This window comes from Buceros rhinoceros, unplaced genomic scaffold (assembly GCF_000710305.1).
Source record: "Buceros rhinoceros silvestris isolate BGI_N320 unplaced genomic scaffold, ASM71030v1 scaffold3057, whole genome shotgun sequence".
NCBI classification, from domain to species: Eukaryota; Metazoa; Chordata; class Aves; order Bucerotiformes; family Bucerotidae; genus Buceros; species Buceros rhinoceros.
Window position 1 is genome coordinate 14,755 of NW_010422737.1, and position 12,322 is coordinate 27,076.

Below are 12,322 nucleotides of genomic sequence, written 5' to 3' on the forward strand. Positions count from 1 at the left end.
GCAGGATGAGATATTCTGGTGATACAAGGACAGAAATTAGGCAGGCTAGTTTTCAGAAACCGGTAATGAGAAGAAAAGAGAGAATGGGGCTCACTTAAAAGCATATTAATAATCTTTGAAACTTCTAGGCAAAAGGGATATTGTTCTGAAATAGCAAAGGACATCTAACATAGGAAAAGCTTGTCTTTTAGAAGGAAAGTCAATTTTTCATATTTTAGGCTTGTAATTAGAAGCTGGCTAGTTGCTACGGAACTGCTGCCAATTCACAAATAAATACACACTTTTAACACAAAATATACAGTACTCACATCTCCCTGCATTGTGTACTGGTTGCTAAACAGCAGTTTACAATATTTATGGCTACTTTATAATGTTTGTGACCTTTGGTTTTTTCTGGCTTCTTCACATATGGTAGACGTGCTTGGAAACTGGAAGTTTGCAAAATTAGACACATGTAAATTCCCTCCGTACCTGGACATATGTAATGTTCTGATTTTAAACACTAGGTACTAACATAATGCTCATGACTGCGAGAGACTAACAGCACAGTTTCCCTGCTCTGCTCTGGATACGCAGCATATCTGTGCACAGCACTTATCTAGGTTATTCTGGTGCTAAAACACTCTGGAGCAAACAGCCAGTCTTGGTACTCTGTGTACTGTGCTGTAATTTGGGTATATCTGCAATATCCTCCAAGGCACAGAAGGGGGAACATCACTTGAGTGACCTTGAAATGAAAGACAGCTTGGATCCTCAAAATACAAATGAACATAGGGCGAAATGACCAAGTTGCTATCCATCGCAACACTAGCCTCTTCCCACGTGGCTCCAGTTTTACAAAGCCCATGAAGAAGCTTCGCTGTACAAATAGTAAGCAGTCTCCTTAACTGCACATGTAACATTAGCAAGGTTCAAGGTCCAGGTTCACTCTGCCTGTAAGTTATGTAACTGCTTTTGCTCAGTCATCTGGGACTCTCTGGGGAGTTCTTAGAGTGAGGCGTCAGCAGAGGGTGACGTCAGGGAGGTGCTGGAATCCTCCAGTGAGCTGCGTCTCTTCCTTAAGGCGAGTTTATTCATAATCTCTGCATAATGTATCAAAAGTGAGGTGGACTGAAGTTGGGCCAACATCTATGTTGTAGCTTTTACACTCAAATTAGTAGTTCTTGGCCTGGAGTCTTCTATGTAGACTCTGTGCTCCATGTGAAATGAGGTCAAGTACATACTTTAATTGGAGTATTTAAAACATCCTGGGTTCTTCTGGGTGAATATTTACAGGCAGCTCATTTCTTTCCACCTCAGTAATCTTGACTCATCATCCGTTTACTCTGCATGTTATTGTGGTGGCATATGACGGGGTTGGATGCAGCTGTGAACTTGATAGGGAGTTGCACAGTGGTGGAGCCACTCCTCTCCTACACCACATTGATTGGGCACCACACTGAGCTGTGCTAATGTGGAGCAGAGGTCCAGCCTCCTGCCTCCCTCTTGCTTCTCTCCTCCCCTCATCTCTTTGGAGAAAGTGGGATTGGATTGGGCAGGTGACTGGTTTGCTCCTTTCCATCTTTAACCCTATTGCCCATGTGCACTCTTTCAACGATACAGATTTTACAGCCGATTTTTCTAATCGTTATTGGCACTGGTTTTCTTGCACGTTGTAAGCACTTTTAGTACAGTATAATATAAAGGATAGTCAATGCAGTGTAAATTAAGAGAATATACGATGAAACATTTGTAAATTGTTTAAAGGAAATAATCTCTACATAGGTCACTGCTTTTATACATTTAAATCAGCACTAAAGCTCCAGTTCCGCATGATCAAACAAACAGGTTAAGAAGCTCTTTCCACTGAAGAATCACTGACTTAGGCAGGGCACTCTGTGGCATCCTCAGCTGGTACTATTTTGATTTATAGCACAGCAAATTCTTTCTGTTACTCCAGACTCATTACAGTAAAACTAGATTATTCTCATGCTTTCTGGCACTATTTTTCTTGTAATATGATCAACAATGTGGTTGTGGGGCTATTTGCGATCAGTTAACGCAGAGCTTTGCTTCATTTTCATTTTTAAACTAAGCTTGACCCGAATGAAATAGAAGTATAAATATCAAACCCACAAGTAAGGTTTGAGAAGCCACAAGGTTCTCCTGCTGTTTGTACACGTGTGAATTACAGTACATCAAGAAATCAATATTCCCTAGATGGTGCTTGTGCCTGGCACTTCATGGTGAACAAACATTAGGTAAGACAATATAAATGGTACAATCCTTATTGATTTCTCTTGACTGTGTAGAATGTGAAAGCTGCAGCCACAGTTAACACTTACTGACAGACTCATCTAAAGTTTCAGTGCTATTTTATATTTTTATAGTTGTTCACGCTCAATTGATTCCATTAAGTTGCTAGACACATTTCAAGCCATCTAGATAAGGAAAAAAAAATGCAGTGCCTGGAATGAGATGCTGCTACTTTGTGCCTAGCAGGATAAAAAGGTTAAAGGACTAAATTATGCCTGAATGTTGGAAGGAGTTCTCTTTTACTTGATAGAATTGTTATTGTTTTTAGTGAATGGATACTGTGAGTGATGGATAGATGCATTTAACTACGTTAAATAAATGAACGAACAGACTAGACCAGAAACATCTATGGGGAAACTGTACTGGAAGCTCCCAATATTATAGCCCCTCCTCCCAAAACCAAGCAAAAGACCCTCGTAGTTCCACTCCCGATGGATAAAATTCCCCCAGGAAGAAAAAAAAAAATCAGATGGGCTTTAAAATCTTGAATTTTGGATTTTTTCTATTTTTTTCCTTTTTTGACTTACGATGCACATTTATATTGCCTTTTTTAATAGCTGTTTATACTTCTTTTGCCTTCCCCCCCCTCAAAAAAAAAAAAAAGTGAGCTTCTCAAGTCAGGGAAATTAGGGGGTAGCAAAAGAATTTCTGAGTATCAGGAGATTTAGTGCCCTGAAAAATAATTCTCTGTTTCGCTTTTATAGCCATAGAGCTCTTTTAGCATGATATCAGAATATATATTTCATAGTTTATTACTCCTCCACTGGGAAGATTTAAATAATATGATTGAATTCGCGTGAAAAAGGTGTCAGACATCCACTCCATGAATACTAAATACAGACTGGACTATGGGATACATAATATTTTGAGAAAACCCTTTTTGTATCTTTTTGGGCTGTTCAGTACCCAACAAGATGGAAATGCAGAAATTAAAAATGGTATAAAAAAATGAAGAAGTTGGGAAATGAATCATATCAAAAAAATATCAAACCTAGCCATTGTGTTGAGGTTTCCTCTAGGGAAAACACTCTCAGTTACAGGGTAAAACAGCTTACAAAGTGCTGAATATTCTGATCCTGAAGCAGCAAACTGAAGGACATGCTTTGCTTGAAGTGTGTTGTGGTCCTATTGATTTCAACAGTACTGAGTTTTACTGGATTCATAGCAGCATAATCAGCACCCTCCAAGAGTAGACGCTCCTTTTCTCAGCATAATTCAGGGAAAAAAAATAAAGAAAACTTATATACTACATGAAATCTGATGGAGGTTATATTTTTCAGCTTTCTAATGAACTGTTGTTCTTTAACAGAGATTTCTATCTCCGAAAATGAAGTGAAACTACTTGAATAATTCAGTAAACTTTGAAAAGATGTTGAACAGTAAATTTGCAAGATGTTGCTTCCATCTTGCCGAAGAGTTACATATATTTGAGCATGTTAATATAACTAACTTTTCCAGTCCACATTTAGTAACACTGCCTACAGTTTTCTCTAAAACTCTTTTACCAAAAAAAAAGACACAACAACCTGTTTTAAAATTACAGGAATGTTTTCAGATCAAGAGAAAAGTGCAGAGTGGTTCTCATATCAAGAGTTTCCTATTTTCCCTATAAAATATTAGACGTAATTAAAGGTGAGTTAAGACTTTGGTGAAAATCTAAAGAGCATCAGCAAATTTGAGCACTCACTGCTCAGCTTTTCAATTGCTTTTCTACTTCTCAGTTCTTTTAAACGGTTTTCTATGGCAGGAACATTTTTCTTAATTAGTCACAGCTAATTAGTGTTCTGGCATAGACAAGTAATCAGAAATGTCAGAGCTGCAAGGCTACATCTCCCTAATCCTTTGATAATAATTTAGCCTCCTGGGAGGGCCTCAAGCTGTGGTAAGTAGTGGCTGACAATAAGGCAAAATTAGGTGGGCAGCAGACCATTAGGATAGAAAAATAAAAAGCACTACCAAATCCTGCTGAGCACCATCAGGCAACTAACTACGCTGCCAGATGAGGTGCCTGTTTAAGCCTGTGTTGTTAATTAGCTGATTCTACCAGACCTGCCACATATGTCCAGGTGCATCATGCAAAGATGTGTATTTCTGGGTTTGAGCCAAAGGACAATTTTGCACTGTGATCAAATTTCAAGAATCTGAGAGAGAAGCCCACATATTTCTTGAAGATTATTCTGAGCTATCAAAGAAATAAGAAGATCAACAAGCTACAATCCATTTTTGTGGAGTCTCTTTTAAGTAATTAGGCACGGTCCTCTCATGTTTCTCAGAGTTTAATACAAACACAGCTTTTGATTCAAATGTGGCCTTTAACCAGTCCTGTCTAGCCTCAACTTGCTGAAGTTGCCTTGGCATATAACCTAGATCAAAAAGTAGACCTTTTGTCAAATCACACACTTGCAAATAATTACATAACAACGGAAGTGAAGATTATTCATTAAAATTAATCTGACAGGAAGCAATTTGAGAATGAGAAAAAAAAATCACAATTGAAGATTTCTAGAAAAACATTGAATACCGAATACTATAGTAATGGTGTTTTTGAGGTAGACACGGACAGCAAGAGGAGTTGGTACTACAAAAAACTCACACTTAACATAAATGTTCCTCTTAGCTATATATAACCCTAGCTGAAGATTAACTCATTTGCCAGGGAAAAGCATTTGCACATTTTTAACATTTTTTTTTTTGTAAAAGGTCAGAAAACTTACAGAAATCATGCAACTGAACAGAGCATTTGCTAAAAATGCACTTGCAGATACGATGGCAAACAAATCAGGTGAGTACTTTGTACCTCCATTTAGGCATAGAATGAAGTACGCGACATAGTAATCTTTGGAGAATAATTACTAACTCAAATAATCTCAAGTACATCATTGGACTTACCTTGTCCATGCCTGCTACTAATGGAAAAGGAAAATAATGCTTGGGCTATAGGAACACCGCTAGCATTTAAATCACATTCCAGTCAAAACACAAGCATTTTTTTAGACAGAAAAAGAATATCACATTACATCTAAACTTTTGAAATACAAATGCCAAAACCAGCTACAGTAAGTCCGGAGTGCTTAAACATTTATACTACTCATAAATACCCTCGGTCTTTCTGCACTCCAAAGAAAGTTGTGTGAGTTCCCTGCCAGTTAATTCTCTTACACGGCTTGTTGAATTGTTACCCTGCACGAGGTCACAACCCCAAGGACATTCTCCTGCACGAGCAGCTCCTGTGAAGTCAACAGGACTAAGCAGTCACACCGTACCAGCTGAACACCCAGAAGAGATGGGCGATCAGGGCCAAAGTCAACATCTGCTAACAGGTGTCGTCTTGTACAAGGTAATAACAGGCCCTGCTTGCCAACACCAACCTTTCCAGGATGTGCACTGTATCTTACGTGTTTATGGTGTTTATTGTACACAGGTTTCTCAGAAATTAAAGCCTAAAATAATCGGAAAACTTTTAAGATCCATCAATGGCCAAACATTGATGTGTTAAAACTGTTTTCTTAAACAAGTCTTTATTTCTCAAAGCAGCAATCAATTATTGCATAAAGATTTCATTGCATATATAGTCATAATAAAATCAGAATCGTACCTCTGTTTACACTGTAAGTTCTTCATAACACAGCCAATACAAGGATAACCAATAAAATAATGCTCTCAATGGCCAATAAAAGAGGTAGGGTTTTGAAGGGAAAATGTTTGAAACAATTTTTTTTCTGTGTTCAGACAAGAATATCCGTACTTCACATGCAATTAACAGGTACAAGAAAGTGAGAATCCACCCACGTGGCACTTAGGAACTTTATTACTACAGAAAGTATTGCAGCAATGCTTTAAACACTGCTTTATGCAGAATGACTTATCTTTTTTATTTTAAAGGAAACAATTTTTAATTTATAAGTCTAATGTAATTTAAAATGCTCAGGAGTTCAAGACTTATTAATCCCATCTTAAAAAAATCAGGTAGGAACATGAATCTCAGTCTGGTCAGTAATGACAACCTGGCGTGTTTATGGACACAGCACTGTGTTTGCTTAAGCTAATGGTAAAACTCCCATTGATTTTGATAGTGTAGAATCAGTCCCCACGGGAATTTCATAGTTGGATATTTTTCACATTTCTTAGTTTTGTGATCAGATACACAGCAATGTTCTTTGATAGGCTGCACAAATGTTCTCACATTATGCATCAAGCAGATTATCTTTATAAATAAGAAAGGCTTTAATAATAATTAGTAATATTTTAGATTTATTCTAGGTTTGTGTAATTTTATTCTAAAGACTTCATTTTCCCATTCATCAACTGCTAATTTTACATCCTTTTCTGAAAATAAGTATTTTTTAAAGACTCAAGAAAAAAAAAGTACAACTTTGTTTCTAACACATTTTACTAAACATCTTATAAAATGAGTTCTTGGTTTAAGTGATTAAACTGTAAAAGATTTTCTGTGAGTGATGTTTTTAATCATAATAAAACCCTGTAATTGCTAAACAAACCCTGTAGTGCCTGTCTTCATGATTTAGTTGTTACACATTAAATTTACCTGAGTCACTGCGGCATTAATCATAGGAAAAACTTGCTTTGTTTGAGTTTATTGGAAGGAAACTTCACTGTCTTAGATTACTTCAGTGGAGTACGGGATTGGAAGGAGGCACATTGATCATTCATTGAATTAAGCCTTCTGGAATCATGAACATGGAGCAGACGTTTAACCCAGAGCTACTGCAGACCATGCACGTGTACAACGTGTTAAAAAGCCTTTCTAGTGCTCTTTAAGATCTGTGGTCTGGCAAACAATCAACCTTCCCCGCCTCTCCCAGCTACTATAGCATGAGAGTAGGAGATAAATATCCTGAGTTCCTGTGAACAGGAAGAAATTTGATAGGTAAAATTCCCAGAATACCATGACCCATATCTCAAAGGAAGATAAAAAGTCCTACGTGTGAATGACAAACTGTCCAAGCAAAAATTCTTTGTAACTCCAAATCTGGTGATTAATTTTGAGAAAAAGATGATGGCACCCTGACATGGGAGAGAGTGGTGCTACCAGGAGCACCAAGCCATATTGTTCTTCATGCTTCTCAACTGAAGGGTCGGACAAAGTGTGTCCACGGGCAGGATGGACTCATTAGCCTTGGGGCAACCATCCTAGGAGAAGGACAACTCTGACTCCAAACCCGGGCAGATGGAGCTCGTTCAGCCTTGTAAGGCATCCATCTAGGAGAAGGACACTCCAAACAAACCTATGACCCGAGGACTTCGCTGTCACTGTCCAAGCTCGCCAGGCCCTGGCAGATGAACCTCAGGTGTAAGGGGTGGAGCCAGTTCCGCGCACGCTGCGCCTCACCTAAAAAATCCACCGCGCAGGCCCGAAGGGTATACACACGTTTGCAAGGTGCAGTAAGCATGGGGAAAACCCTTCCCAAATCTTTCGTGAAGCCAAGCCATGATTGATTGATTGAAAAAAAAAATCTATACCCCTTCCAGAGGAGTTAAGAATGAAATGCACCGAGAAGTCAAGTTTTTCAGAGGAAAGGAAGGAAAAAAATAACCACCGTGGTTGTGCTGCATGAGCAGCAGAGGTACTGAAGCATGAGATTTACATGGTTTAAAAATGGTGCAGAATAACCTAGCAGCCCAGCCTTCAGTCAAAGCCCTCTGGAGATCTGAGCCTCTCTCATATGTGAGGATTCATATCATATCATAGGCTTAAATTCTGTTATTCTGATTTTCACATTTTGTACAGCATGGAAGTGCTTTTTCCAGGGTTAACAAGCATGACCATAAAACAATGCATATTTTCTGTTTGAGACTTCTCAGGCAGATAGAGTATTTTCCAACTTCTAGCCTTAACAGACTGTGACTCACTGGCAGACATTTGTATTTGTATCAATACTATTCTTAAATTTAAAAGATCTTCATTATGTACGTTACTTCATATGATAGATCCCATTCTCTTTGTCACTGTAATAGCTGTTAGTTCAAGGGCTGCCCCAAAAGTAAAGCCTCCTATTTTATTATGTTGGTCCGTGATGTCAGAGGTGGATGTTGGTGGTACAGCAGTACAGGTTGAATCTTCCCATCAATATCTCGTTAAATTCTGTTGCTGTGTGACAGACGGCAGCAGAGGGGTAGTCTGACAAAATAGCGTCTGTCATGGCAGCGCACGTTAAATGAAGGCGTGTCATCGAATTCCTCCATGCAGAAAGAATTGCACCCATTGACACTCATCGACATTTGCTGAACGTTAACAGAGACCAAACCATGGGTGTCAGCACAGTGAGGGGGTGCGTGGTGGGTCCCAGCTGTAGTGACAGAGGTGGTGGGTCCCCCCTGCTGGTGCAGATTTTTACGAGCATGGCATGCAGAATCTCCTTCATCACTGGCAAAAATGCATTGCCAGTGGGAGTGGCTGTGTTGAAAACCAGTGTTTTGTAGCTGAGAATTTGCTCTATCAAACAGTGTTATTGTACTCCTTATACCTATTGTAGTTTCTGTGGAAATATGTTGTAAATATGAGGCATTACTTTTGGAGCGACCTATGTATACAGCAGCCCTGAATCAGGTCAATGAAATTTGTGCATATATATTTTGTAATTATGCATTTTTTGGGGGGATTAAAATAGTGTCTGAGGCTTCATCTTGTTTATAGTTATAACTAACACCTCCAGCACACAGAACAGTCTGGGGCTTTTTGTTATTCTGGATCAGGTGTTTCCCTGGCTGAAGCACAGACATGAACTTTTCCTATTTTCCTTGGCCAAGGATTTCTTATCTGATACAAATACAATGTATTTTAAGAGGAAACCATCTCTAATCTACAACTGTAGCCAGTCGAATGGCTTGAAGTAAGTTTGTATAGAAATGTGAATATATATTATTCTTTCTATCGAAATATAACTCAATAGAATTGAATTTATAAACAGTAGCTAGGTTTTGCTATATCATTAATTTAAAAACCACTTTCAAAAATCATGGGCAAAATCTCTCTCAGTTGTGCTGCTCTAAATCTGAATTAATCTCAGGAAAGGTGAGTTAACACAGTGAGATGCCTTTGTTTTAAATTTCTGCATTATGAGCTTACAAATTTGTGAATGAATTTATCTGAATCTGTCCAATTGGTTTTATGTCCTACTGTGATGTTATGCAGAAATGTGATACCACCATACATAAAGAAAAATAAACGTACAAATACTTACCGTGTACATCTTTTTTCTTTCACTACAGCTACAAGCATTGGCCATGACAGCAAACAATGCATACGACTGAGTGAAAGGGGACAGGAATGGTCCCTCAAAGGGAAGTGCTATGTCTTGACTTGCATACATACAGGAGACACTTTTTTTTTTGTGCCGGAAAGCTTGATTGCTGAAACCAAACTTGGAAGAGGTCCTTGACCCATGCTAACCTAGTCATAATGAGGCCCCGTCCTTGGGTTACTGCTAGTTGGCCTAAGCCAAAATCACACTAGGAACCATGCTGATGACTTAATGGTATGGATGATCACTTGCTAGTTCTCAGGCCTGTATCCAGACCCTGGCCAGTCTACCGCTATGGACATAGCCTAAGGGTTGGTCCAAGCCCACACTGACAAGTCAACATGGTCTCTCCAATGAGAGTTAGACTTGGCCTCAGGCACATAATTTTATTAACATCCAGAAAAATTACAACATAGGCAAAAATAACCCCAAGAAAAACAAAAAAATAGAAACTTGAAAATGAAACATATGCTTGCAGATTCACTGCAAAAGCAAACTGAAGCAGAAGTTGCTAATATGGTTTTAGTACTTTGTGAAGGTGCCAGCTGGATGGATGATAATTTTTCTACCCCTGCAGGGCATCAAAGCTTTTATAAAATAATTCTTTTCACACATATTAGCACTTAGCTTATTAAAACAGATGATACTTTTTTTCCTAAAGCTGCTTCAGAGTGTCTGGAAATATAAAATCTGAGAGAAAAGTCTCATTTTGACCACCCAGTCTAACAAACTACAAACACTGACATGACATACCACGGCTGAGAGTCTGTGTTATGGGTCCTTCTGTGACTGCCACAACTGTAGTGTCACAGTAAAGGCTGTGAATTGCTGTTATGAAAACATTTGCTGTAACTTGCATAATTAAATGAAACTGCCAGAAAAGCTTTCTAAAATACTTAGGAGATGACATGCAAATAAATACATTTCAGTTTGTATTATGCTCCAGAATTTGTTTTGCAATAAATTGCATTGCACAGTGCCAGAGATTATTTCTTTCCCTGTTCAGATTCCTCCATAACCTATGTATATATATATGTATGTATATGTATATATATGTACATGTAAATGACTGACATCATTGTGATGTAAATTGATCCAAGTTTATAATAAAATAACTTTTATTTTAGTCACATTTTACATGTTGTTGTGCTTTCAATTTATACAGAAGGTACAATTTCAGCTGTCTGCAGCTTCTCCTTCACACACCTCAGACAGGGACATACTAGACATAAATTAGTGGTCAGAATTTGAATGAGCAGAAATATGCCCAAGAGTGTTGCTAGGGACCTTACAGGAGGGCCCTGCATGAGGAAAATTTTGGTAGAGTAGGTGAACATTTCTAACAAGAAGAGGAGGAATCAGGGCAAAGGAATGAGTGGAGGTAGGCTGTGGAAACCAGTATCGAAGCTGAGGGGAATTATTGTGAAGATACAGGCTGGCTAGCAGTGTGTGGGCCTGGAGGATGAGGACGAGGACGATTACTCTGAACTTGCAGAAGCAGGATTAGAATTTTGAAAATGAGTTTGACAATTCAGTAAATGTTTGGTCAACTTTAAGAAATTGTAAGTATTAAACTAAAAATCCACAAAACAAAATTCTCTAAGTCATTCCATGAAAGTACCAGTCAAGCCCATAGATGTACCTGGCATAACTGGTCTCTTACTGTATTCGAGCAGACACTGATATGTACAAGGTTTTTATTTAGGGAAATTAATTCCACAAACCACACCAATCCAATTCTCCCCATGAACACATACAAAATCAAAAGATGGAATATAATTGGACTACTCACGGTGGAAAAATGACTATTTCAAATAATACAACCTTCTACCAATTTTATTGATGCCTTCTAGCACTTAAGAGTTTCATGCAGAAAATGTTTAAAGAAAGGTCAGCCTTGACAGCTGAAGACGGTAAATAAAAAAAGCAAAAGAAAAAAGATCAACAGGGAAGAACATCTGAAAGACCTGTTGAATATCATCAAAATGTATCTTATCCCTCCCTCTGATGTAGTAGTGATACCAGCAAGCTTTGCAAGGGTAGTTACTTACGTCAAATAACTTCTCAATGTACATTTCCTCATTGACTTTTTCTCGAAGTATATCCTGGTTTTGTCGAACAAACATAATGTAGGTGTCTGCTAGATCCATCCCTGGTTTCTGTGGAGACATAAAGTAAGGGGAGAAGTAGTGGGAAAGGAAAGAAATAGATCACTCAAGAACTGAGACTTGGGAAAAGTTATACTTAAACATAACGAAAGCTGAGATTGTATTACAATGTTTATACATGTATAGAGTGTATTTACTAATTCTGCTGTGAATTCTGTGTTAGTTACTGAATTCGGAAGGGTTCATTATTAATAAAGTTCTCAGTGTTATAATTTATAGATGCTTTGAGTCATAACTCTGTACTGTCACACGTAATGGAATGAAGTCTTGGCTCTGGTAACATCAATGGCAAACGGACATTTCCCCCTTTTTTATTAGTGAGGTTCTCATAGTTACTCCACCCTCAAGGTCCACATTCTGTTCTCACATTCAGAAAATGGTTAAAAAAAAAGCATTCAGTTCTTTTTGTATTGTCTCAGATTAATTGTGATTCCAATGTACAGCTCAATTTTGTGTTCGAGGTTAGCTTCTACTAATTCCGTTCAAACCAAGTTCAAGCATTTCCCAGACAGCAACAGCATAGATCAGTATGAGAGTAGACCTACACTCCTATTTTTCTGAAACTGTTGCACTGGCACAATCAGCTCAGAAGATGAC

General features: G+C 38.2%; 1 protein-coding gene across 1 annotated transcript in view; it reads right to left on the reverse strand.

Annotated features, from left to right (window-relative positions):
* Nucleotides 1–12,322, reverse strand: part of CADPS2 (Ca++-dependent secretion activator 2) — a 120,827-nt gene that overhangs the window by 11,961 nt on the left and 96,544 nt on the right. The window contains exon 21 of the mRNA XM_010140154.1: nucleotides 11,609–11,716. Within this exon, the coding sequence (XP_010138456.1) occupies nucleotides 11,609–11,716 (108 nt within the window). The remainder of the gene's footprint in view (nucleotides 1–11,608; nucleotides 11,717–12,322) is intronic.